Below are 27,891 nucleotides of genomic sequence, written 5' to 3'. Positions count from 1 at the left end.
TACTATTTTGTGGTCACTCTGACATCTGAGAAAAGATGACGAATTACAGTCCGTCACCTGTGGCTTCTATCCCTTATTCCCCCATATTCCATACAATGGCTAGCACCCCCCCCCCCCCCCCCAGTGTAAGACGCCCCCCATTTAGTACCAGGCCAGTGATGGGGAGATGCTTATGCTGTAAATCTGGCAGATATCTTTGTAGTGCAGCCAGACGATCCATCAATCAATATGTGGGCATGTGCTGTACACGGCCGCGCTGCATTTGCTGTGTGTGTGTTTCTTTTAAAGGACGTGCCTATGAAAACTGGTCTAACCAGAGTCACTGCAGCCTCTGAGCAACAGATATAAGGAGCAGCGAGGAGCAAGGTGATGTGCATAGTGCAGGTGCTGTGCCCACCCGGCTTCTCCTCGCCTCCATCCATGAAGAAGGAATAACAGCACCCATCCTCCTCACTACCACCACCACCATCATGCTGCACTGCCACGCCAGATACAAAGGAACCTGAAATGTGCCCGCACCACCTCTCCCATGAAGAATCTCAAAGGCTGGAGCCCAACAAGAGCCTCTGTTGTGATCTTCACCTTATGTCTCATTCATCAGATCCATCAAAGTAAGTGCCAGTCATTTAGCGGATCGCACTACGGCCATTGTAGAACTACAAGTAGCAGCCACTGTTACTCTGCTACTTGTAGTCTTACATGCAACATGTGGTCTCCCGCTGCTGTATCTACTACGATCACCGGTTTACCCTTTGGAGATATAGTAGAGGTGGGTTTGTCAGGTGTAGCAGAGCTGAGATTGCTATTTGGAGGCGTCATTTTTTACATAGGACTGCAGGTAAATGCGTCAAAGTGGTCGTGACAAAGTCAGCTCTGCTATGCGTATACAGAGTGCAGTATTGCTGTATCATATAATAATCAATGGATATCAAAATGTATGGAATCAGACTGCCCCCAATATTATAAACAGTATTATATGTATTAATCTGATCACTGATGTGAATTGGAAAAATAATAAAAAAAATATTGGAAAAAAAAATTTGATTTTATTCCGGAAATCCTGAGCTCAGACACCACGTCTGTGTAAATTCATTATCCGCACATCCGTCTGTGTAAATGCAGAAGAGCAACCTCTAATGCTGTATAAGTGTCCATCATCTGGGGGAATCCATAGAAAGCTCTCTAATGGATCCTGCCTTACATCTGCCTAACAGGTTGCATGCACAGGGCTGCAGGATATGCCGGCTTTATTATCAGCCATATCCTCACGTCTGCATCAATTGCAATTACTGAGGTTTCCATGGACCATATGCAGCCATGAAATATTTACTGACTGCATCATAGCTGTTACAGTGTAGCAACCGATTGATAAATTCATATATATCATGTGAAGTGCAGGATATAGCAGTGCTGAGCTTGTAATTTAAAGGGCTTGTCCATAAGTATGACCCTTCACTGTCAACATTAATAATAAAATATGATGGTAATAGAAGGTGACCTATTAATTGGAGTGTATTAATGCATATCTCCTATGTGACCACATAGAGCTTATCTTAAGCGTATCATGTATCCATAAGGGTTAATAAGGCTATACTAGATGCCTTTCAGATAGAGCAGAGGTTGTATTCTGATGTGTGGACTGATTTGGTAAACTCTGTGTAGTGCTGCATAGTCTGTGTGCGCTATATAAATAATGGAATTTTTATGAATTATTATGGATGATACATTTTATAATTCAAGATTCCACAGCCACCAGAAGGGGGAGCTCATTGTATACTGCTGTATACAGTTCTAATTAGGCACAAAACTAGCTATTTAAGCCTATAAAATTAAGAATTAAACTACACAATAAGAATTACACAACTTAGATTGGATTGGAGCCAATATCCTATGCATACAATTAAGAACGTTCCTAAGGGAATGTCTATTTTTAGGACAGGCTTTGTAAGAACCATGTCCCATGTCAGTTTGATGAGGATTATGGCAAATTCAGGATTGTTGGCAAGTATTGAAGTGTCATGAATAAGTCTCCAGTACAGTCCCCTTCCTCTGATACCATGTAGCGAAAGGGGAGCTGCACATGTTCAGTTCACGATATTATGGGTACAGGGGGGAAACTTCAGTGCTAGCAGTCATAGCAGCTGCTATGGAGCCTGCAGTGTCAGGGGGCCCCATCATCCGACCTGACACATTAAAAAGTGGAGGATCTGCTCCCTTATATACATATTATGCTGCACATTGAACAGCATAATATGTATATATACTGTATCTGTGATGTGTATATGATGTATGGTATGTGTATATACTGTAAGTGTGTATACATGCTGTACATTTGTATGTGGCACTGCATGTGTGTGTATATATTTGACATGTGAGTGTATAAATGTGTGATTGTAACTGGCATGAGTGAGTATATAAATAAGTATATTTTTTAAGTGGGAAGAGGGGCCCCATTCAGAGGCCTGCTATGGGGCCCTGCCTCTCCTATTTATGCCATTGTATGTGTATATTGTATATTGCTGTCGATTTATTAAAGGGGTATTCCCACGAAGATAAGCTTCCTATATGTACTCAGGACAACAAAATAACACATTCTCTCATTCACTGTTATTAACAAAATAGCAGCATTTCACAGATATAAGTTCAACCTGTCTCAGTCCGGGTGTACATAATTTCAGTTGCCCCTAGACGTGACCCTGTCACTTCTGACTTAAGGTTGGGTCGCCATCTTGGATTTCTGTGTGAGATGGTGCAGGTGAGATTACTGTCTGTCTCTGCTGTGTCTGTAGCCCCGCCCCCTGCACGGAGCTCAGAGACACATACACTGATCATTTCCTGCCAGCACATGGTGAACAGAGAGAGAGGCTGCAAACTACAAACTACAAGGAGATAAGTGATCTGGGGGAAGGGGGAGGCAGGCACATTTCTGTGAGATGTAGCAGAGCTCACAGTGTAACAGTGTAATGGTCTATCAGCCTCTGTGTAATCTTATGCATCTCTGATCTGTCTTACCTCTCTATGCGTCAATGTGTTAGCACAATGTCAGAAGCCAGATGAAAATGCATATACACTTGTACCCTGATAATCTAAGCACATTGTCACCCCACAGAACTAGATGGGTCATATTGTGTCTGCTTAGAGAGGCCCCGCCCACACCTTGTGATTTTGCGCTGAGCACCTGAGGGAGAGATAGAAGCTAAAACAACAATAAAACTGAGTAACATTGTAAAGTAAAGGGTTAAAATGATCTTTATTTTGTTAACATCACTAGGGGATTGAAATGTTAACATTTTATTTCTTGGGAAAACCCCTTTAATGACTTTGTCCATTGCCTCACAGTCTACACAGCAAAGCTAAAAAGGTGTGAGCTGCATAGAACAGGAAGTGGAAGCCAGTGTCATGTCAACAAAAATATATAAAAAATTAAGACAAAACACCAAAATTCTAAAATTAGGTAAGTGGTTGTAGAGTGATCTGTAGTAGGGGATTCCAGTAAATAACCTACTACTAGCCGTCTATATATGTAGTAAGTGCACATGGTAGCTCCTGCAGACATCCACGCTGTGTTGTCTCTGTGATCTCCTTGTGTGTATCTACGAGGGTGGAGATAGTGAGAAATGAATCGTGTCCACACCCCTCACATCTTTCTCATACTCTACTACGTCTACACCTCCAGATAAGACTGGGATGGGCAATGTGTTTGTTTTACAGTGAAGTTACAAGTGAGATTACAAGAACATGACAACATGTGGCAACCGTAAAGATTTGTGCCACGTTGTTTTTTATTGTTTGGGACTGATTGTGAAGATTTCTTCTCTATTTATATCCAAAGTAAGAAATAATTCCTAATGCTCTTGCAACTAATAATAATACTAATCTATTTACAAATCTGTCCTGAGACAGGATAGAGCCTTATCGGTCAGGCCTAAAACATAACTTTTATTAAGTCTATAGAAATAAAAGGTAGTAAGTAGTTAATCACACTGTGTATTAAAATCCGCAGGTATGAGGCCACTATTTACCCTAATATCATTAGCAGTGCTGAGTATTCGCTCAGCCTATACATGTGTGAGCGGGTCTCTGCAGTGACCCTTCGCTATAGTGGCCTCAAACAAGTCAAATTAAAAACCAAACAGTAGCCCCCCCGACATGTTTCGCTGGAAAGTAGCCCCGATCCCCTGATGACGCTGGGTTTCCAGCGAAACATGTCGGGGGGGGCTACTGTTTGGTTTTTAATTTGACTTGTTTGAGGCCACTATAGCGAAGGGTCACTGCAGAGACCCGCTCACACATGTATAGGCTGAGCGAATACTCAGCACTGCTAATGATATTAGGGTAAATAGTGGCCTCATACCTTCGGATTTTAATACACAGTGTGATTAACTACTTACTACCTTTTATTTCTATAGACTTAATAAAAGTTATGTTTTAGGCCTGACCGATAAGGCTCTATCCTGTCTCAGGACAGATTTGTAAATAGATTAGCTCTTTGCCTTGGCAGTCCTGAAAGGGCTTCTTTTGTAATCTATAATAATAATACTACTTCTACTACTACTTCTATAAGTACTACAACTACTATTGCTACAACAACAATTACTACTACTATAACTCCTTCTGCTACCACTACTTCTACTACTACTACCATTCAGAAAACTACTACTTCTGCTACTACGACTACTTCTACTGTAAGTACTACAACTACCACTGCTACACCAACTATTACTACTACTATAACTCCTACTGCTACCACTACTACTACTGCTGCTATTCATACTACTAATACTTCTACTACTACTTCTACTGTACGTACTACAACTACTACTGCTACACCAACTATTACTACAACTATAACTCCTACTGCTACCACTACTACTTCTACTACTACCATTCATACAACTACTACTTTTGCTACTACGACTACTTCTACTGTAAGTACTACAACTACTATTGCTACAACTATAACTCCTACTGCTACCACTACTTCTACTACCATTCATACAGCTACTACTTCTGCTACTACGACTACTTCTCATGTAAGTACTACAACTACTACTGCTACACCAACTATTACTACAACTATAACTCCTACTGCTACCACTACTTCTACTACTACTACTACTACTACTACCATTCATACAACTACTACTTCTGCTACTACTACTGCTACTGTAAGTACTACAACTACTACTGCTACACCAACTATTACTACTACTATAACACCTACTGCTACCACTACTACTACTGCTATTCATACTACAAATACTTCTACTACTACTGCTACTTCTACTTCTACTGTAAGAACTACAACTACTACTGCTACACCAACTATTACTACTACTATAACACCTACTGCTACCCCTACTACTACTGCTATTCATACTACTAATACTTCTACTACTACTGCTACTTCTACTGTAAGTACTAAAACTACTACTGCTACACCAACTATTACTACTACTATAACACCTACTGCTACCGTTATTACTACTACTACTGCTATTCATACTACAAATACTTCTACTATTACTTCTACTATAAGTACTACACATACTACTGCTACACCAACTATTACTACTACTGTAACTCCTACCACTACTACTACTAATATTCCTACTGCTAATAACTCCTACTTCTACCACTATTACTACTACTAATGATATATGTGCTACTACTTCTACTATAACGACTACTATTAATAGTAAATATTAATAGTAAATAGTAAAAATCACCCCAGTATTTGGATAGGGCCTAACTTGTTTGCTAGGAAAACCCCTTTAAGTGCCGGACCTTGGCTGGATACATAGGCAAAGGCACAAAGGCACCTTGATTTTTTCGTTATGAATTCTTTGGAATGCAGACAGTTTTTCTATTTTCTTGATTGATTGGATCAGGACATGGCCCGCCTTACTTCTCTATGTGCTGCTCATATATATAATTTTCCCTCAGAAAGTGTTTGGAATCTTATCCTTTCAGTTGAGATGATCCTGATGATTAGACTGGTTTCTGTCATACGATTATAAACTAAACAATAACAGAGTAGCTTCCCTGACTGTATACTTACAATCTATTAGTTTTTAAGTATGATATATATAGTGGAATAATCAGACTGTCCTCCCAGAAGGCAAAGATGGTACTAGCTGCTATGTGATGCTGTGCTGAGGCACCATGGGACTGATAATAAACAATAATAAAACATAAAAGTGATTTCAAATTTACACTGTAATTGTTGCTTATTATTTCCACAAGGAAATTGATATTACCTGCGTATTCTAGAAGCTCCAACATGGAGAATGAGGGGGGATAAAACCTCAGCAGGAGCCCTAAAATATCTGCATGAAAGTCTGTACTGAATAATATGTAAAACATGTGGACTGACCGCAGATTGAGTGTATACTGAATATTGGGTGGTGTTTATTATTTTTGCATACTCCAGGTCCTATGTTGCCTGTGGATGATACCTGTATATAACACTGGAGGATCCTCAGCTACTGTATGGACCATTCAGACAATAACTGTGTCCCACAGACTATTAGTTAACCTTGAAATAGTTCTGAAGTTTAGTATCATAAAACTTCCATATGTTGCCTTATTGTTTTATGAGATGTGGATATCAGTAACCTACCTGAGGAGTCTATAAAAGGGTTTATATGTAATATTAAACTATATAGTTTAATGTATATATCTAGTGAAGGTCATTGCAGGTCATTTCCCACACGTTGGTTGAGTTGTGCAATTGTTGGCTGACTCAATGCATTCTTACATGGACCCGTTTCGGGGAAACATCATCCCTATAAAATAGTCTATATATGGGCTTGGGTGAGTGCCTAAATGCAAGTAATAGAAAAAGTAAGAAAATATCTTTAGTTTTTAGTTACACGCCCAATCTGACCAAGAACAGCTACATGCTTCTAGCTTTGCCCATTTTGAGACAAATTTGTATAAGCACCTCCCACCGGAAGGACCATTTCATTAACTGTAGTTTTAAAAAACACAAAGCACAAAAAACTGTCAAATTTTAGGTGTTTCCCATCAAAATTTCATAAATTTCATATCCGCTCAACGTTTTCTACTGGTAACTCAAAAATTTTGTTAGCCCCAATTTCCGACTTTCCCTATTTTGCAAGAAAATGGTGATGATATTAGTGATAAATAGGGTAGTATCTAATACTGAAAAAATAATAATGTACCATTATTAGGAATTCTGCGATAATAGAGGAAAGTTTCTGTTTAGAATTCCCATCTCCTGGGAAAAGTCAGGACCGTTTATGAAGAGAAGCTAGAGGTCCCTGGAGGACCTGACCTGTCCCATTGCACATAGAACCTATTCATGTGAATGGACACAGTGTAATACTGACTTCCACCTCTGGGGGTGCTGTAGGGAATTGGAATATTACCAGATGGTATTGGATAGTTTGTTTTCCCAAGATGGAGAATAAATGATCACCACTCAACAGAGTTGACCCTTCAAAAAGTAGGGATTGTCCAAAGTATAAATGGAGTGTAAGTTTTTTTTTTTTGACACTTTGACTTAGGCCAGGAGCCGATATTTTCTTGATCAGGTCCTTTCCAGATTCTTCAGAACTGATCCTACAACAATGTGCTATGCACTTAGCGGTATTGGACTATCTCCACTCAATAATGCATTCCTATTATTTCCTGCCAGGAAGCGTCTGTATTTTAGAGCATCAATTACTGACTTCACATTCATAAAATAACATTCACATTCCAAAAATAATGCATCTCCCCGCCCCATTCCTTTTCATTTATACTTCATATCAGACAGAACGATCGTATCGATAACTTATTTTTCAACAATACAGAATGTGAAAAAAAACTTTACTAACAGTTTTACCAAATGTGCCTTAAGTGGCCTAAAAGAAATGGGCCTAATGCCAACACAACTCAAATTGGTTGGTTCCATAGTGGGGGACTGACTTTCCCCTCCAAAAAAATTAAAGTATGGAAGGGACATTCATACATTCCGGTAACAGTCTATATGGCAAATTTTAACAGGTTTTCGAAATAATCCAAAAAAAGTGATGAATGTGTCCTAGAACATGACTGGGCCCAATAGGAAATAATGGAGTGTGACCCTATAACTATAAGAGTATAGATATAGGGAACTCCAACAAGTGCAACACATACTTAGCTTCTGATGATGTCATCGGCTCCTTCATTTCATTGGTTATTTTAAATTTAAACTGTCTATATCTGGACCTATCACATGCAACACAATAATCTCATAGAAGGAGACTTATCACTGCGGGTGGGTTGTCGGCCATGTTCCGCATGACTCTTCATCAATAGTTAACCCGCTATTACTGACAGAAACCCTCTTACATCACTTCCTTACTCCCTTAACCCCTTAGCGCTCCGAGCCGTAGCTGTACTGCGCAGCTTCCCACTATTGGCGCTCAGCGCAGTACAGCTACTGCGCGAGCGCATACTATTTTAGAATTGTCACCACGTCGCGAGACGTGGTGACATCGGGCTGAAATTTGGGTGACAGAGGCAGGAGGAGTTCCTGTCTCCGTCACCCGACCAATCAAATTGGTCCCGCCCGCCGATCGCCGTGATTGGCCAGTCAAACCTGACTGGCCAATTACAGCGATTTTAGGCTAAAAAACGTGCTTTTAGCACTTTCCTCTTCCTCCAGCGGCACCATTTTGGTTTGGTATCGCTGGAGAGAGGAAAGAGCGTTACTGTGTGCACCAAAATACACTTTTACACTATAAATAGTGTTCTGATCCTTATCTGATCCCTATTGTTCCCTACAAATTCCCATCCTATCTGTTTTTTCCTGTGTCCTGTGTGTTCCCTGTGTGATCGCCTTGTGTGATCCCACGTGTCTTCCGTTTTTCCCTGTCTGTCCCTTCTGAACCCAAACGCACTTTTCAGTGCGCTGTGTTAGCGTTGTTCTGCACTGGACGCACTTTTCAGTGCGCCGTGTGAATAGCGCTGCACAGAATCTTTAGCAATCTTAGCGGTAGTTAGTTTGTCTTAGGGCAAGCTAGGTGCATTTGTAGCGCCTTTTTGCGCGGTGCACATAGGTTTTTTTTCGGTGCCTGGTAATATTTTTTTCCAGAACGCCGTAGGTGTACCCGTACATAGCTACTTTTTGTGTGTGCCATCTGTGCGGCTGGTCCGTGTGGCTTGGTGTGCATTATCTTTTTTTTTTGTGTGCTATCTGTGCGGCTTGTCCGTGTAGTTTAGTGCGCATTATTTTTTGTGTGTGCCATCTGTGCGGCTTGTCCGTGTAGTTTGGTGTGCATTACCTTTTTTTTTGTGTGCTATCTGTGCGGCTTGTCCGTGTAGTTTAGTGCGCATTATTTTTTTTGTGTGCTATCTGTGCGGCTTGTCCGTGTAGTTTAGTGCGCATTATTTTTTGTGTGTGCCATCTGTGCGGCTTGTCCGTGTGGTTTGGTGTGCATTACCTTTTTTTTTGTGTGCTATCTGTGCGGCTTGTCCGTGTAGTTTAGTGCGCATTATTTTTTTTGTGTGCTATCTGTGCGGCTTGTCCGTGTAGTTTAGTGCGCATTATTTTTTTTGTGTGCTATCTGTGCGGCTTGTCCGTGTAGTTTAGTGCGCATTATTTTTTGTGTGCCATCTGTGCGGCTTGTCCGTGTAGTTTAGTGCGCATTATTTTTTGTGTGCCATCTGTGCGGCTGGTCCGTGTGGCTTGGTGTGCATTATCTTTTTTTTTTGTGTGCTATCTGTGCGGCTTGTCCGTGTAGTTTAGTGCACATTATTTTTTGTGTGTGCCATCTGTGCGGCTTGTCCGTGTAGTTTGGTGCGCATTATCTTTTTTTTTTTGTGTGCTATCTGTGCGGCTTGTCCGTGTAGTTTAGTGCACATTATTTTTTGTGTGTGCCATCTGTGCGGCTTGTCCGTGTAGTTTGGTGTGCATTATATTTTTTTTTTGTGTGCCTGCTAGACGGTTTATCCGTGTAGTTTGGTGCACATTATCTAATTTTTCTTGTTCTCTATTTTTTTTTGTGTGCAATGTCTCAGAAGACGTACACCGTGTTGGAGGCATATAACATGCTTGCCTCTGACACCGAGTCAGCTAGTGGGGATGATGGTCCCTTTTACCTATCATCATCCTCCTGCTCATCTTCCAGTGACCTGGAAGGACCCCCAAGAAGGCGCCGTAGGGTTCCAGGGACTTCTGCAATTGAAGTGCCTGGGACTTCTGCAGGAGAAGTGCCTGGGACTTCTGCAGGAGAAGTGCCTGGGACTTCTGCAGGAGAAGTGCCTGGGACTTCTGCAGGAGAAGTGCCTGGGACTTCTGCAGGAGAAGTGCCTGGGACTTCTGCAGGAGAAGTGCCTGGGACTTCTGCAGGAGAAGTGCCTGGGACTTCTGCAGGAGAAGTGCCTGGGACTTCTGCAGGAGAAGTGCCTGGGACTTCTGCAGGAGAAGTGCCTGGGACTTCTGCAGGAGAAGTGCCTGGGACTTCTGCAGGAGAAGCGTCTGGGGCTTCCACTGACCCCACATGGGTAGCCCCAGATAATTATACCCCTCAGGTCCCTGACTTTTTGGGCCATCCTGGCATTAACTTTGACACGACAGGGCTCAGAGCTGTGGACTTTTTTAAGTTTTTTTTTGATGAGGAGCTGCTAAATATTATTATATTTCAGACAAATCTCTACGCTGCACAACATATTGCCCAAAACCCCACGTCCTTTTATGCACAACCCTACAGGTGGACCCCTGTCACTGCAGCAGAGATGTACAAGTATTGGGGCATAATACTCCTTATGGGGATAGTAAAGAAGCCTTCAATCAGGGACTACTGGAGCACAGATATACTGTACCACACCCCCATGTTCCGCATGGCAATGAGCAGGATGCGCTTTGAAGCCATCCATAAGTTTTTGCACTACACTGACAACACACAGTGCCCACCCAGAGGTGACCCCAGTTATGATCGGTTATTTAAGGTCAGGCCCATATTAGATCATTTTAGTGCCAAGTTTGCCCAGGCATATACTCCCGCCAAACATGTGAGCATAGACGAGTCCCTGGTACAATTCAAAGGGAGACTTCAATTCCGCCAGTACCTGCCCAATAAGAGGGCAAGATATGGTGTGAAAATGTATAAGCTGTGCGAAAGTTCATCAGGGTACACATACAAGTTCAGGGTATATGAAGGGAAGGACTCCTCTATAGTGCCCCCAGAATGCCCCCCCTTCCTGGGTGTTACAGGGAAGATAGTGTGGGATTTAGTGCACCCACTGCTGGACCAGGGCTACCACCTCTACCTGGACAATTTCTACACCAGCACCACCCTGTTCAAGTGCCTCACTTCCAGAAATACTGCGGCATGCGGCACTGTACGCAGAAATCAGAGAGGTCTCCCTAAGTCGCTGCTTGGGCAAAAACTTAAAAGGCACGAAAGCAGGGCACTATGCAGCGACTCTGTATTGTGTGTTAAGTACAAGGACAAGAGAGAGGTCCTTGTATTAACCACAATACATGAGCACACCACCACCCCTGTCCCAGTACGAGGTGCCAGTACAGAAACCCCCAAGCCAGACTGTATTTTAGATTATAACAAATACATGGGAGGGGTGGACTTGTCTGACCAGGTGCTTCAGCCGTACAATGCCATGCGGAAGTCGAGGGTGTGGTACAAGAAGCTGGCCGTGCACATCATGCAGATGGCATTGTATAATGCTTATGTGCTGCATCGATATGCCGGCCAGAGGGGAACTTTCCTGGAATTTCAAGAGATGGTAATAAAGTACTTTCTTTTTGGAGACCAGGAAGGGGGGAGTGCTAGCACATCTGGAAGTGAGGCCACATCACGTATTGTACCAGGGCAGCACTTTCCAGGAGTAGTTCCCCAATCAGCCAGCAAGGGAAGGTCACAAAAGAGGTGCAGGGTGTGCTCCAAAAATGGCATTCGGAAGGACACCATTCATCACTGTGAGACATGCCCAGAAAAACCAGGGTTATGTATGAAAGATTGCTTCCGAATTTATCATACATCCCTGGATTTTTAGAGTACCCTGTTGTTACCCTGACGCACAGCTTATACATCATGCCGCACCTTCCCTTCTAAGCCCTGCCATGTGCCCAGCCTCTAGATTACTGTCCCGTATGCTTTACCCGGGAAAACATGCATCATGATTTTTAGGGTGTTTGTCTCCCATGGCAGCAGCTGGGCACAAAATGACATAATAGATATTTTTTACTATGCACTATCCATTTTGCACTTTTTCAGGGGTCCACCTGTGGGGTTAAAATGCTAACTATACCCCTAGATTAATTCATGGAGGGGTGTAGTTTCCAAAATAGGGTCAGTTCTTAGGGGTTTCTACTGTACTGGCCCCTATTGGCATCTACAAATCTTTCATGATGCCAAAAAGAAAAAAAAAAGTACAATGTCTGTGCTCCAACAAGTTATTCCCTTTTGAGCCCTGCCGTGTCACCATCCTACAGATTATTGCCTCCTATGGGGTATTGCCCTAACCGGGGTAACCCGCAGAATGATTTTTGATGTGTTTTTCCCCAGTGGCATGAGTTGGGCAAAATACTTTTGTCACTTCAATGGCATATTTGATAAATTGCAATACAACTGTTTCTCTGCACTACTCACTTTGTATTACATTTGAGCCAGCACCTTAGGGGTTAAAATACTCATACAAGCCTACATACATTCTTTGAGGGGTGCCCTTTCCAAAATGGGTTCACTACTTGGGCTTTCTATTGTACTGGTACCTCGGGGGTACCCCCCATTACCAATCTAGTGAAAACAAAGCTTGAAAACCTAAATTGTGCTTCTTTCTTCCTGACCCCTGCCGTGTGCCCAGCCTGTAAATTATTGGCACATGTGTGGTATTGCCGTACTCAGGACAACCCCCAGAATGATTTTTGGGGTGTTTGTCTAAAGTGGCATGGGTTGGGCACAGTATATGAGGCACAAAAATGACTTTTTTGAGATAAAAACACAATTTTTACTCTGCACCATTTACTTTGCATTCAATTTTGACCAGCGTGTTGGGGGTTAAAATGATCATACAAGCCTACATACATTCTTTGAGGGGTGCCCTTTCCAAAATGGGTTCACTACTTGGGAGTTTCTATTGTACTGGTACCTCGGGGGTACCCCCCATTACCAATCTAGTGAAAACGAAGCTTGAAAACCTAAATTGTGCTTCTTTCTTCCTGACCCCTGCCGTGTGCCCAGCCTGTAAATTATTGGCACATGTGTGGTATTGCCGTACTCAGGACAACCCCCAGAATGACTTTTGGGGTGTTTGTCTAAAGTGGCATGGGTTGGGCACAGTATATGAGGCACAAAAATGACTTTTTTGAGATAAAAACACAATTTTTACTCTGCACCATTTACTTTGCATTCAATTTTGACCAGCGTGTTGGGGGTTAAAATGATCATACAAGCCTACATACATTCTTTGAGGGGTGCCCTTTCCAAAATGGGTTCACTACTTGGGAGTTTCTATTGTACTGGTACCTCGGGGGTACCCCCCATTACCAATCTAGTGAAAACGAAGCTTGAAAACCTAAATTGTGCTTCTTTCTTCCTGACCCCTGCCGTGTGCCCAGCCTGTAAATTATTGGCACATGTGTGGTATTGCCGTACTCAGGACAACCCCCAGAATGATTTTTGGGGTGTTTGTCTAAAGTGGCATGGGTTGGGCACAGTATATGAGGCACAAAAATGACTTTTTTGAGATAAAAACACAATTTTTACTCTGCACCATTTACTTTGCATTCAATTTTGACCAGCGTGTCGGGGGTTAAAATGCTCACCACAACCACCGATAAATTCTTTGAGGGGTCTAGTTTCCGTAATGGTATCATTTATTGGGGGTTTCTATTGCACTGGCACCTCACGGGCCCTGCCAACATGACATGGCACTCCAAATCCAAACGTGTGAAAACGGAGCTGGAAAATCAAAATTTCACTCCTTCCGTTCTCATCCCTTCTGTGTGCCCAGCCTGTAAATTATTGGCACATGTGTGGTATTGCCGTACTCGGGACAACCTGCAGAATGATTTTTGGGGTGTTTGTCTGAAGTGGCATGGGTTGGGCACAGTATATGAGGCACTAAAATGACATTTTTGAGATAAAAACGCAATTTTTACTCTGCACCATTTTCTTTGCATTCAATTTTGACCAGCGTGTCGGGGGTTAAAATGCTCACCACAACCACCGATAAATTCTTTGAGGGGTCTAGTTTCCGTAATGGTATCATTTATTGGGGGTTTCTATTGCACTGGCACCTCACGGGCCCTGCCAACATGACATGGCACTCCAAATCCAAACATGTGAAAACGGAGCTGGAAAATCAAAATTTCATTCCTTCCGTTCTCATCCCTTCTGTGTGCCCAGTCTGTAAATTATTGGCACATGTGTGGTATTGCTGTACTCGGGACAACCTGCAGAATGATTTTTGGGGTGTTTGTCTAAAGTGGCACGGGTTGGGCACAGTATATGAGGCACTAAAATGACATTTTTGAGATAAAAACGCAATTTTTACTCTGCACCATTTGCTTTGCATTTAATTTTGACCAGCGTGTCGGGGGTTAAAATGCTCACCACAACCACCGATAAATTCTTTGAGGGGTCTAGTTTCCGTAATGGTATCATTTATTGGGGGTTTCTATTGCACTGGCACCTCACGGGCCCTGCCAACATGACATGGCACTCCAAATCCAAACATGTGAAAACGGAGCTGGAAAATCAAAATTTCACTCCTTCCGTTCTCATCCCTTCTGTGCGCCCAGTCTGTAAATTATTGGCACATGTGTGGTATTGCTGTACTCGGGACAACCCGCAGAATGATTTTTGGGGTGTTTGTCTAAAGTGGCATGAGTTGGGCACAGTATATGAGGCACTAAAATGACATTTTTGAGATAAAAACACAATTTTTACTCTGCACCATTTACTTTGCATTCAATTTTGACCAGCGTGTCGGGGGTTAAAATGCTCACCACAACCACCGATAAATTCTTTGAGGGGTCTAGTTTCCGAAATGGTGACATTTTGGGGGGTTTTCTATTGTACTTTTACTTCAGGGGCTCTTCAATTACACTGTGGCACCACAAAATATTTGCAGCCAAATTGGCCTTCCAAATTCCCGGTATCGCTAACTCTGTTCTGGACATCGATGTGCGGGGAAACAGCAGCTGACATCCACATGTCTGGTATTGCCGTACTCGGAAGAAGCAGGGCAAGAAATTAGGAATATATATTTACCTCAAATTCCTTCTGAATGTATCCGTTTTAGGGCTAAATTGGAAAGATTGAAATCAAAAATTGAAATTTCAAAATTTCCACTCCATTTTCATATGCGTCCGGAAAAATAATTAAAGGGTTAACAGACTTCTTAAATGCTGATTTGAATAGGGTGAGATGTTAGGTTCATAAAATGGTGTTACTTGTGGGGGTATATAGTACATAAGCCTTTATACGGCACTTCCAAACTGAATTGATCACCAAAAAGTTCGCATTTTTCAAATTTCAAGAAAATCTGAGAAGTTGCTACTAAAACTTCAAACCTTCTCACATCCATAAAAATAATGGAAACGTAAAACAAATTATGGATATAAAAAGAAGACCAATGGCAAAAGGTTTCTATCAAAAAAAATTTGTGGTATCACTTTTTGTCTAAAAATTATAACATTTGAAACTTTGAAAATAGTCATTTTTTTCAAATTTTTCCTAAATTTTTAAATTTTTACCCCCCAAAAAAGGAACGGTTCACCGAAATGACACTACTAACATAAACTACAATGTCTCACGAGAAAACAATCTCAAAATCACAGAGATATCTTAAAGCGTTGAAAAGTTATTACCACAGGAAGAGACACTGGTCAAATTTCCAAAAAAAGTTGCGAGCCTTAACCTGCAAACAGGCTGCGTCCTTAAGGGGTTAATGTTGTGTCCTGTCTGAATTTCAGAGTTCTGGTCCAAACATCTTCTGGACCGGGACTCGGACATCACATCAGTGGTCTGTCTACCCTAGGGCCTTTGTCTGCTTTAGCCATAGAAATTTTTGTGTTATCGTGTTATTATATATTCTGGACCCTTTGCTTCTATTCAAACTATCCTTTTGTCTTGTGATTTTGTACTCTCATTCTGGTGACTATTTCTCTTTGGTTGTTCTGTCTTGTCTATTTCTTTGCACGTTAACTAGTTGTCCCTTACTGGTTAGGGTAGGAAAGGCAATCTTCCAAGGACAGATGGGAAGGGGTTTAGTTCCAGGGCCCACTTGGTCTCTGTCTGTGTAACCTATCCGTTCTCAGTTCCTGCATTACAATAGTGTTACTCTAAAACAGATTTGGCATCTCTGTTCTAGGGTCACATCAGCAATTTGTGAGAACTTTTGGGTAGGTTTCTTTTTCATGTATTACTTATTTAGTTTATTCAGGTTTTTCCTTTAATTTACATTTTTCTTTTCAAAAAAGACCCTTGGGAAATATAGATTTTGTTTTTTTGTTAAGTAGAACTTTTTCAATGTAACGGGGCAACAGGAGAAAACTGCACTTCTAGTGTGAAAGTTGTCAGCCTCCTAATACCAGCATACTGACAATTATATGTTTAATCATGTGACCACCGGGACCAATAGAAGTAGAATTAAAGCCGCTTCTGTCTCTCCGGAGTCTGCTGCAACCGCTTGGAGCAGGGGACTGGGCATTCAGTTTCCAGATCCCTCAGACAGTCTCCTGAAGTCTGTGCTGTAAATATACTGTAGCACAGGCTTTAGGCATGAAGGGTTGCTCAGCATTATGCATTGAGTAGTCAATAACTAGTTAAAAACCTAATATTTATGATCTTAGGCTGGATTCACACGACCGGTGCCCGCCGTACCGTAGCACGGCGGGCACACGGCAGCGTGCGGGGAGAGGAGGAGGGGGAGAGCCCTGCTCACCCCCGCCCCTCTCCATAGGGATATATGGCGCACGGCGCCGTATGCCCTGAAAAAATAGGGCATGTCCTATTTTTTCACGGGGCACGGAGCAGTACGGTGCCGCACGTGTGCGGCACCGTACCGCTCCCGTAGGGCGCCGCGCGCCCATTGCCGTCTATGGGGGACGTATATCGGCCGTATATACGTCGGCCGTATATACGTCCCCCTTGCGGTCGTGTGAATGCAGCCTTATTCTGCAAAAACTGATTTAAAAGGGCATGTAATCTCTACTTATTATGTGTGGTTTAATAAAAATCGGTGATGTCCCTCTGTTGTTCCTCTTGGAAATGTAATGGTAAGCTGAAAACAGGGTATTACATTGTATTTCTCATTTTAATAGCTGAAGTTTTTTACACTGTATGATATTCAGAACGAGTTACACAGTGTCCGATAGTATAGGGACACGCCTCATTGACGAGGTTTATGGTGTATGGTCATTTCCAGGATAAATAATAGAGGAAGGTGTCAACAAAGAGGAAGGGTACAAAGATAAGATGCTCTAGGATCAAACAAGTCAATAGAGACACAACTGATCCCATGACAAGCTCATCCGATACTTTTATCTAGCATTCCGATCAATGAGTTAGATATCTCCGTGAATCTATTGCACCTTATTGGTGATCCAACTTTATGGCAAACATGATCAAAGTGCAGTGTCTATAGACTGTACCGGTATAGATAAAAGTACGGCAATAACTTGTGGGGAATGTCAGATAAATGAATGTCCAATGTTGTAGCCTAATGTATACAAATGTTGTCCATTAAATATTTAAAAATCCCTTAAAATAGATGGAATATTGAGTCTGTTACATACCGTATGTAGTATGACACTACTAGGGGTTGTATAAAATCAGCATAAATATATGTATATGTGCCGAGAGACTGTAGTAGATCAGATGATAGACCTAAAGGTCACATTTGCAATGGATAAATCTTCGATATATTTTTTACAAAAAAACAAGGCATTGAAAATGTTGACAAGCTGAAACACAATGGAGTAGAGTTACTCATGCTGAGCAGCAGGGCAGTGTGAGTGTGGGTGTATAAATATGGTGCTCAGCCTGAGCGTCATTCCTTTCAGTTGAGTTATGCCAGAAATCCATTGTAAAGGATCATATAAATCCTCCTATAATGGCGCCCCCTTTCCTTATATGAAATTATTTGCAATCGTGTGCTTAAAGAGGATGTTTGGGAATATCAGTCAGAAATACAACAAACAACTCTATACTTACCATCTTCTTCCAAACCGGTCCCTGTAACCGCCAGACTCTGTAGATAGGAGTTTAGTTGGAAATGTCATTAATAATAATAATTCTTCATTTATATAGCGCACACAGATTATGCAGCGCTGCACAAAGCATGTCACGTCAGTCCCTGTCCCCAATGGGGCTCACAATCTAATCAACCTACCAGTTTGTTTTGGAGTGTGGGAGGAAACCAAAGGACCCGGAGGAAACCCACGCAAACACAGAGAGAACATACAAACTCTTTGCAGATGTTGACCGTGGGACTTGAACCAATGTCCCCAGCGCTGCAAGGCTGTAATGTTCACCGCTAAGCCACCATGTCATGTTGACAGCTGCAGTGGCTATGTACCCCTGAGGAAACTTTTCCTTTTCAAAGACCAGAGGTGATGGGGGGTGCTTGGGACCCGAGGAGAAAGAAAAGAATAAGCACAATTGTTGCCTTATATGAGCTCTGGCTGCTGGGCAAAACAGGGGGTAGACTGTGGACATATTTAATCAGAGGGCAATTTATTTACTCATAAGAAAAGTGAGAACATTCTTTTAATTTGGGAATAGAGTGTGGACATCTAGGAACACAGTGTGGATATTCTTTTAATCTAGGAGCACATTATGGATATTCTTTTAATCAAGGAGCATAATGTGGACATCCTTTTAATCTGGGGGCATAGTGTGGACATTCTTTTAATCTGGGGGCATAGTGTGGACATTCTTTTAATCTGGGGGCATAGTGTGGACATTCTTTTGATCTAGGAGCACAGTGTGGAAGTCTTTGCACCACCCATTCTCAACCAAAAGTGAACAATAGTGCTATACCCAAATACAAAAACTAACTCCCACGAAAAAAGAAAAACTAGCCTTCATATACAAACATATCCCTTGACCCTAAAAGGGTTCTCTACCAATTCTGGAAAATCCATAGGGCAGTGATGCCCAACCTTTTGGAGACAGAGTGCCCAAAGTACAACCAAAACCCACTTATATGCAGCAAAGAGTTCACCAATACAATAGATTGATGATGGAGAAATACGGATTTTAGGTTCCCTCCAGGGTCCCCTGAAGAGGAAGAATCAGGGTTCCTAGAAAAGGAGCTAAAATAATAATCTGTTTCTATCCACACCATCTCGTTTCTCCTGTATCCCTGGCAGGCCAAAGATGTCGCTTTAAAATGGCGCTGAGCATAGCAAGTCCTGGGCTGTATTGGACCTCAGGACGAAGCAAGGCCTGGGTGCCCAGAAAAAGGGCTCTGAGTGCCACCTCTGGCACCCGTGCCATAGGTCCGCCAACACTGCCATATGGTATGAGGCAGTGTACTTAACCCCTTAAATTACCATTTCCAGCATTGTGGCTTCTGTTGGTTCCCCCAATGTTCTCAGTGGGCCTGCTGAGCGCCATCCAGCCCATGTCTCATAGATCAGGAACTTCACCCTTATATTATATAGTAGGGTACATGTCAAAAACGTATGAACTAAAGAAAATCTGCAATTCATATAATTTAAAGGAAAGTTTCTTCTTTTCTTTCCAGGTGAAGGAATCATCCTACTGGTCCCAGATCCCATTATAAATGCAACCGTGACCCAAAATGTTCTCCTGTCTGTCGACTACTCAAGTAACGGAACCCCGTGGATACAATGGCAGTATATGTCGAGCTGGAAAGCGCAGTGTATCATTGAGTGGAAGGTGAACTCTTACGTTAATGTCTCCGCCAGTTATACGGGTCGGGTCCACAAGTTTGGGAATGGCTCCATACAGCTGCAGAACGTGGAGGTCAGAGACACTGGTTTCTATATGATCACTGTGAGTGATGACTTTGGAAGTACCAAGCAGAGCACAATTATCCTCAATGTTCATGGTAGAACCTCTCTCCTTCTCTCTGGGCATTTTCTTATGTTCCGGGTGGGTTGTCGGCCATGTTCCTCATGACTCTTTCTCGTTTCAGAAATCCGCTATGAAGAGTTCTACTTTGTGGCCGTGTTCATTGCATTTCTAGCTGCGGGATCCGCCGTCTTGGTCTGCCTCATGTGGATCTGTAACAAGTGTATTAACATCGCCCAGAGGAGAAAGCAACATCGGAGAGGTAACTACAATACCAAATCCTTAGCGGGGCAATAACTGGCTTCTTTCCTGTATGATGAGATCACAACTATAAATTATACACTATATTTGAGGCCCGGTTCACATTTTGCCTAGGACTCAAGGTGGACCTAAACATGAGACTTAAAGGGACACTGTACCCAGCTTTTACCACACTAAACTCTCAGTGCCCTCAGGTATGGTATAACATTTCCTTTCTAGAATTCCCTCTTCTGTGTGAAATCTTCCCCATTTGCAAAAAAAAAAAAAATTCATCCAAAGTGTGCCATGTGCAATTGAGCTGAGAAGAGTCATATTTTGCCTGAGATGAGTCACTTTTTACCTGAGGGTAGAGTGTCATTTGATATGCCTCTATCCTGGTCTCTATAGTACCTAGAAACATGTTATCGGTTATAAGAATCTTTTAAAATTACAGTTTAAATAGTTGTGCATTCAACTGGAGATGCAGTCAGTTAAAGGGATACTGATAACAGATTTTACCCCATTAACCCCTTAAGGACGCAGGCGTTTTGTAGTTTAATGGGCATCTACCACCAGGATGAAGGGCTGTATGCAAATGAGCCTGAGGGGCTGCAGACTCCATAGGTGTTAAAGGAGGCTGGAGCCCCTCAGGTTCATTTGCATACGGTCCTTCATTCTGGTGGTAGATGTCCTTTTAGGCCCCATCTGACATGCGTCACTTTATATGGTTATAGGATTTGAACATTTTAACTTAATTTTGAGTTTTTTTATGAACAAAAATGTGAAAATTTTTAGACTGTTAGTTTTACAACCCAAATTAGTTACAAACTAACATTTCCCATATGTCTGCTTTATGTTTTAGTAGATTTAAAAAAAAAAGAATATTTGCCATTTTGCCAAATTCTCTTCCACACTTTAGTTTACGGACCTATACAAGGTGTTATTTTTTGAGGTGACATTTTAATTTATATCAATTTTAGACCTTTACGACTATTTGATCATTTTTTATTCAAATATTCATAAATGGAAAAAGTGTCGATTCGAACATTTGGGCGCTACTTTCCATTACGGTGTTCACTGCCGGGAATAATCTTTTTTATATTTTGATAGATTGGGCATTTTGAGACATGGGGATGCCAAACATATGTATGATTTTTACTGTTTATTTTTTATTTTTTTCTAGAGAAAGAGGGTTACTTAAACTTTTTCTTTTTAAATTTGCTTTATATTTTTTAATTTTTTTTTTTTACTATTATTTCAGACCCTCAAGGGTACTCTAACCCTGCAGGGTCTGATTGCTCTTACTATATACTGGCGATACTTCAGTATTGCAGTATATAGTAATTTTACTGCTGATCTCTATTAGCCTGCCACTATCCATTGCAGGCCGACAAATCTCTATGAGACTGTAGGCTGCCCATTGTAACCAATCGGCCCCCTCCGTTGACATCCAAGATGGCAGCGCCGACCTGCAGCCCAGGTAGGTGCCGTGGTAGGTGTTGGCAGTTACAGGCGGTTGTTAGCTGTGTTATACAGCTGATACCCGCTGTACATGGAGAGAGCTCTCTCCATACACCCCTTGCACCACCAGAACATAATAGTATGTTCTTGCGCGCAAAGGGTTTAATGGGGTAAAATCTGATTACAGACCCATTTTGATTTAAAAGATAAGAGTCTAATCTTTCAATGACACCAGTTCTAGGTACATTGGATAGGATAGGATAGGATAGGATACAGGATAGGAACATTGGAAGTGATACTCTCCCTTCAGCCTTTAAAAGTGACTCATCTATGGGAAAAGTGACTCCTCTCAACTGAGAATATTGTTTTTATAGTACAATTTTTTACATAAAAGAGGGAAATTTTATAGTTATAACTATAGGACATGTTATACTTTACTTCAGGCAATTGGTAGTAGGGTAAAAGCCCTTTAAAATTTCCATATTCAGGCTGTGGTGCGGATACATTGAGAATATGAACACATCATGTACATATAGCATTAGTCCTGTTATTCCTATTGATATTCAGATGTAGACATTGTATAATTTGAAGGCTTGTAATAATCTTTAATAATTCCTTTTAACTACTTGCAGCAGAAGAGATTGAGCTTCGTATCATTTCAGACTGAGGAACGTGAGCGTGGACCACCTACCTCAAGGCACTACAGAGACAATTGTCCAATGTAAAGTCATGTTTACCAGTGATCAGGGCCGTGGGTGGGGGTGGGGTGGGGGGTAGTTGTTCTGCAGTATTTCTCGTAACGTTTAAAGGACATTTCCATCTGGTGGACTGGAGTTTGCAATGGCAGTCCAGATTCAGTGCAAACCAGAGCGACCTGTATAAACCATTGTTTCCAGAGTCTTATCAGTGATACAACCAGTCAGTGGAGATTCCGTGACTTCCCGTCACCTGTTATAACACGCACTCTCCATGGTAATGGCAGGGGCTGCGTGTACATTGATATTGTATGATAATGCACCGCACGGAGAAGCTTGTTTACAGTCTGTGTTGTCACTTTCAGTAACTGGAATCGCCGTGCCATTGAATTGTGAGCTCCTGTGACGATAATAATGCACTGTGTAGATATGTACGTTTTATAAATGTGACTGTGAAATGGACAAGCCTGGGGTATTTGCTTTTTTTGCTGTAGGTTTAACTTAGGCTGCGGTCACACGTTGCGTCTTGTTTGCGTTTAACGCATGCGTTTTTAAACAGCTGAAGAAGAGTTTTGCCTAATTACATTGTTGTCAACATTCTGTTTGCAAAACACGTGTTACTGCTTTTGTTAACATGTGTTAAATACGTGTTAATACATGTGTTTGTTAACACTTATGTTAACACAATTACTTATTACTCTCCTTACAAGACCAGTTAGCCACATTGGCTTTTTTTTTGTTCCTCCTATGCTTTTCCCCATATGGTATGTGTTTTTCACACATAAAATATTTGTAAAAAAAGTCCCATTTTTTTTTGGGGGGGGGGGGGGGGGGGCTTTTGTCTTTGAGAACATTGTTCCAGTCTATGCCTGTAAGGTCTTCCCTTAGTTGCTGAAAATTTGCCCTCCTGAAGTTTAGAGTGCTTGTTGCCCCTCCCCTAACGTTCATAGTAAAGCATAATACAAAATTAATGATATTATGATCACTATTATCCAGGTTCCCCCTCACACATGTAATTTTGATACCCTGTCAGGTTTGTTGGTTAGGATAAGGTCTAGCCTCTTGTTGGCTCCAGGACTAGTTGCAATAGGTAATTGTCTTTTGTTGTCGACAAACACTGTCCATCATCAATCGCAATACTATCATAAGGTCTTAGCAGGGCAATTGTTCATGGACAGATAGAGATCACATGACCCACCATCTGCCGCCATTTTATGGTCAGGAATGTCTGGATGATGAGGTAAAAGACAGGAGGCTTCACTTTACATATCAAGAAAGCGGAGCAGAACTAATAATAGATGTATATTGGTAAATTACCTCATATCCTGCCCTCACTTTTACACACACATTACAAAAAAACATGAGGTAAAGTGGACAACCCCTTTAAGATCCATCCTTTGTGGTAGATTGATGGTGGTTCTATAAAAATAATAATCTTTATTTGTATAGCTCCATCAAATTCCGTGGGACATATACCGTACTAATATAATATAACATCACAGAGTACAGTCATATGAAACAACAGGAATGAGGTCCCTGCTCACAGGAGCTTACAGTCTATGAGGAAGAAGGGACACCCCCCACCAATCCTCCAATTCTGGCTGTGTCTGGTGCCGGAACTCTGGGAAAGCTGGGTGTTCACAGTGTACAATGAAGAGCACAAGATGGCTGAGCATCTCCATGTATTTTATTGAAAGGCAACGCGTTTCGACATGAGATTAATGACTTCTTCAGGTCAGATGTAGGTGATTAGTCTGGACACAGGGTTGCACGACCTGCTTTACAGCTATTGATAATGAATTACTTCATGTTGTGACTCAAGTTGCTGCGACTACGACATAACTTCATACTAAAGGAAACCTGCCCTGAGGACTCGGGCCTACCCTCCTGTGACAGGAGCACAATGATGTCCTAAATTCTGGGAGATTCAGAAAAATCACAAAATTATCTTATTCACTTGAGCGATAAGGAGTCCTGGCGGCAGAGAGGGCTTAAAAGGTTTGTCCATTTAAGCAAATACATTTTATTGTTCGTGTAATGAAAAGTTATATCATTTTCCAATATACTTTCTGTATATTGTACTTTTCCACACAGTTTTCTAGATCTCTGCTTGCTTTCATTCAACAGGAAGCTTCATTTTTTTGTTATGTTGTAGTTATATTACTTCATTTGTTATATCCCTGGTCATGTGATGTCACACAGGTGCACGGCTCGTTATAGCCCTAGTCATATGATGTCACAAAGGTGCACGGCTCATTATATCACAGAGAATAATCAGAGCCGTGTGATATAACGAGCCGTGCACCTGTGTGACATCACATGACCAGGGATATAAGGAGCCGTGCCCCTTTGGGATATCACATGACTGGGGATAAAACGAGCTATGCAACTGTGTGACATAACATGACCAGGGATATAACGAGCCTTGCACCTGTGTGACATCACATGACCAGGGATATAATGAGCCATGCACCTGTGTGACATCACATGACCAGGGATATAAAAAGCAGTGCACCTTTGTGACATCACATGACCAGGGATATAAGGAGCCGTGCACCTTTGGGATATCAAATGACCGGGGATAAAACGAGCCATGTACCAGTGTGACATCACATGACCAGGGATATATAACGAACCATGCAACTGTGTGACATCACATGACCAGAGATATAATGAGCCTTGCACCTGTGTGACATCACATGACGAGGGATATAACGAACCGTGCACCTGTGTGACATCACATGACCAGGGATATAACAAGCTGTGCACCCGTGTGACATCACATGACGAGGGATATAACGAGCCGTGCACCTGTGTGACATCACATGACCAAGGATATAATGAGCCGTGCACCTGTATGACATCACATGACGAGGGATATAACGAGCCGTCATTTACCATATAAAAGTGATACACAATAAGCTCTACTTGTCCCAAAAAATTCCCTGGAAAGGGGCTATTACCTCGATTAGACGCCATACACGGGGGCGGGGTGTTTTTGCGGTTCTCTTGTTCCCCTGTATAGCCGCGCTATGTGACATTACGTATTATTATCTAAGCACAGCAGTGCGGAGGAATGAGCCGCTGGGAGCATCCCGCTGACATGTTGACACAGATGTCGGATTGTTTTACTTAGAAATATGTGTTTTCCTTTTGATGTGTATGCACACACATTATAGACGAGAAAACATAGGCGCATTCCAACAAAAAGAGGGACAGCCGCCATCTTCCCGCCATAGGATCCAATGGTGACTGCATCGTGTGATATTATCGTTATGTGAATAATCCACCAGTAATGGCCAATGCCGAAACATCTCGCCTCTGCTGCGCGGGAAAACATTCCCCCCCCCCCCTATTCTTCTCCCTAGTGACGCTGATCCGAAAAATTCAAGCTGACCTTATAGGACCTGCCAACCTTTATCCGGCTTCATCCGGCCAACAAGCTGTTATGCTAAAAATACTTGTTTTACCGTAGTTTAACCTGCAACGTACAATAATGTGCCACAAGTTTTGGACAAATTCTCTCTTAAAGGGGTTGTACCAAGTTTGATTGTTGTACCGTATCGTGTAACAATCTGATTGGTGGGGGTTGGATTACTGGGACCCTCATCAGACATGAGAACAGGGGGCTCCTTCTCTATAACAAATAGAGCGGCAGGTCAAGCATGTGTCCTGCTGCTGCATTCAATATTAAGGGTGGGACTTATCACGGCTTGTACGCCAGAAAACAGGTATAAAAGTCACATTTACATGCAAAGATCTGAGAATTGCACCTATTCCGCCCCTATGCCACTTGGGTGGAGAAGGGATTGTGCCAGTCTGGGCAGCGGGCCGGCACTAGTTATGGCTGGTGCCAGGTTCGGGCGCAGGCTAAAGCAGTTCACGATGTGCCCACACCATCAGATATCCTCCTAATACTGTAGATCCGCAGGGTTTGGATCTTACGCTATGTTCCAGAGATACCCGTTTGCTGTGCCCAGCAATTTCCAACTCTCCCACAGTATGGAATACAGTGGCAGTAAGCATGCTCGACCGAATGCTCAACCATTTAGTGAAAGCGGTATCCCCCTCGTGTTTTATGGGGGTCCCAGCATTTGAATTCACCCTGATTACATTGTTATCAGCAAATAAGAGTGCTCAGGCATCGCACGATTCAGCGGTAAGAAAATCTTGTTGGGGAGGAGTCGACCAAGCAGGACACGCCCCCTCCGATACCACATAAGTCAACAGTGTCTGTCCGTCTGTCACACACATCTACTAACTCCATTATAAAAACCCAAGACACAAGATCACATGGTTAATAAAAATGTAGATTTTAACTTTTTTTTTTCTCTACACACAACTTGTTGCATTTTTGCCTTATTCCATGTTGCACCTGGTAGCCGGACCAACGTTTTTTTGCCCTGTGCACTCAGTGAATAAAAGCTGAATACCTATTTCTTTTAAGATATCCCAAAATTGATTTATGGGGATGTGAGGGGAAACTATTTTTAACTAAAAGAAGGGTGTCACTTAGTTAATGAGGCTCTATGGGAACCTGCCACTAGTTGTATTTGTGAAAATATAGGTTACAGGTTCCGTATAGACAACCTTACATACAGGTGAGAACTGTTTCTTTATGCATTGGAAGCCACGCGCAGATAATTGGCGCGTGCATCACTGAAATGTAAGCTATATTTAGCAGAGGGTTTATTCTAATACAGACTGACCCGACTGGAAAGTCAAGATCCTAGACATTACTATTACAGACTACAAAAATGAAAGTAAACTCTTATAAAAGGCAACAATCAGCCTAAACATAAAAATGTGGACCATGAATTCATTTGGAAATGAACAGTATTTTACCTTTACCATCCCTTTTTAAAAAAAACTCCTGTGCAGTCCTGTTTGTCTCCATGAGTCAAGATACCTTTGATATACTTTATAACCTCACTAGATGTAGTTCTGTAGCTTACTGTGTCAATATAACTTCAATGTATACAGTAAACTCTTAAGCTCCCCCTAGTGGCGGCTATAGGCAACAAGAAATTTAAGAGGTTATTTCACCTGATAAGCCATGGCCACTTAACCCATCAGGGAATATGGGTGAGAATGCTTACGATTTGCCTTCGAGATAAAGCAAGTATCTAAGATCACGCAGTTCCAATTCCCGAAACATCCACCAACTGACTAAATATGCAGTGACCCGAAATGGTGCACCATTTTTTTTTCCCACAGCCTGTTCTTTTAGCTCCCTGATCACATATACACTAAGCATATAGCCTTGTAAGTTAGGTGCACAGTGGGTGTGGGTGTTTTTAAGATACAGTATATCAAAGCTGAATGGGAAGTCAGTCCTGGCATGGGACAGATTTAGCATTTTTGGGGCCAACTAAATTATTAGTTGACACCCCCTAATGGTAAACTCCATCCCTATGAGTGATGCAGTTCAGCTTAATCTCCTTCTTTCTCCTCTGGTGAGTAAAAGGAAAAGAAGAAAGGAGAAGAGATGCCGA

General features: G+C 42.0%; 1 protein-coding gene across 1 annotated transcript; it reads left to right on the top strand.

The window, feature by feature from the left end:
* Window positions 1-232: 232 nt before the first annotated feature.
* VSTM5 (V-set and transmembrane domain containing 5) lies at window positions 233-22,861 on the top strand. Its single transcript, XM_072134127.1, has 4 exons — window positions 233-611; window positions 19,711-20,037; window positions 20,125-20,262; window positions 22,334-22,861. Exons 1-4 carry the CDS (start codon window positions 530-532, stop codon window positions 22,366-22,368), a joined length of 582 nt encoding a protein of 193 aa, XP_071990228.1. The 5' UTR covers window positions 233-529; the 3' UTR covers window positions 22,369-22,861.
* Window positions 22,862-27,891: the final 5,030 nt, after the last annotated feature.

Source organism: Engystomops pustulosus, chromosome 2 (assembly GCF_040894005.1).
Source record: "Engystomops pustulosus chromosome 2, aEngPut4.maternal, whole genome shotgun sequence".
In the NCBI taxonomy this organism is placed as follows: domain Eukaryota; kingdom Metazoa; phylum Chordata; class Amphibia; order Anura; family Leptodactylidae; genus Engystomops; species Engystomops pustulosus.
The sequence above is the reverse complement of the archived record's forward strand: the minus strand, read 5'-3'. Positions and strand labels throughout refer to the sequence as shown.

Excerpts from the sequence above, each read along its gene's own strand:
- VSTM5 (XM_072134127.1), top strand. The coding sequence starts at position 530 with ATGAAGAATCTCAAAGGCTGGAGCCCAACAAGAGCCTCTGTTGTGATC. Across the intron at positions 612-19,710 it reads CATTCATCAGATCCATCAAA|GTGAAGGAATCATCCTACTG; the intron begins GTAAGTGCCAGT and ends TTTTCTTTCCAG. Across the intron at positions 20,263-22,333 it reads GAGAAAGCAACATCGGAGAG|CAGAAGAGATTGAGCTTCGT; the intron begins GTAACTACAATA and ends AACTACTTGCAG.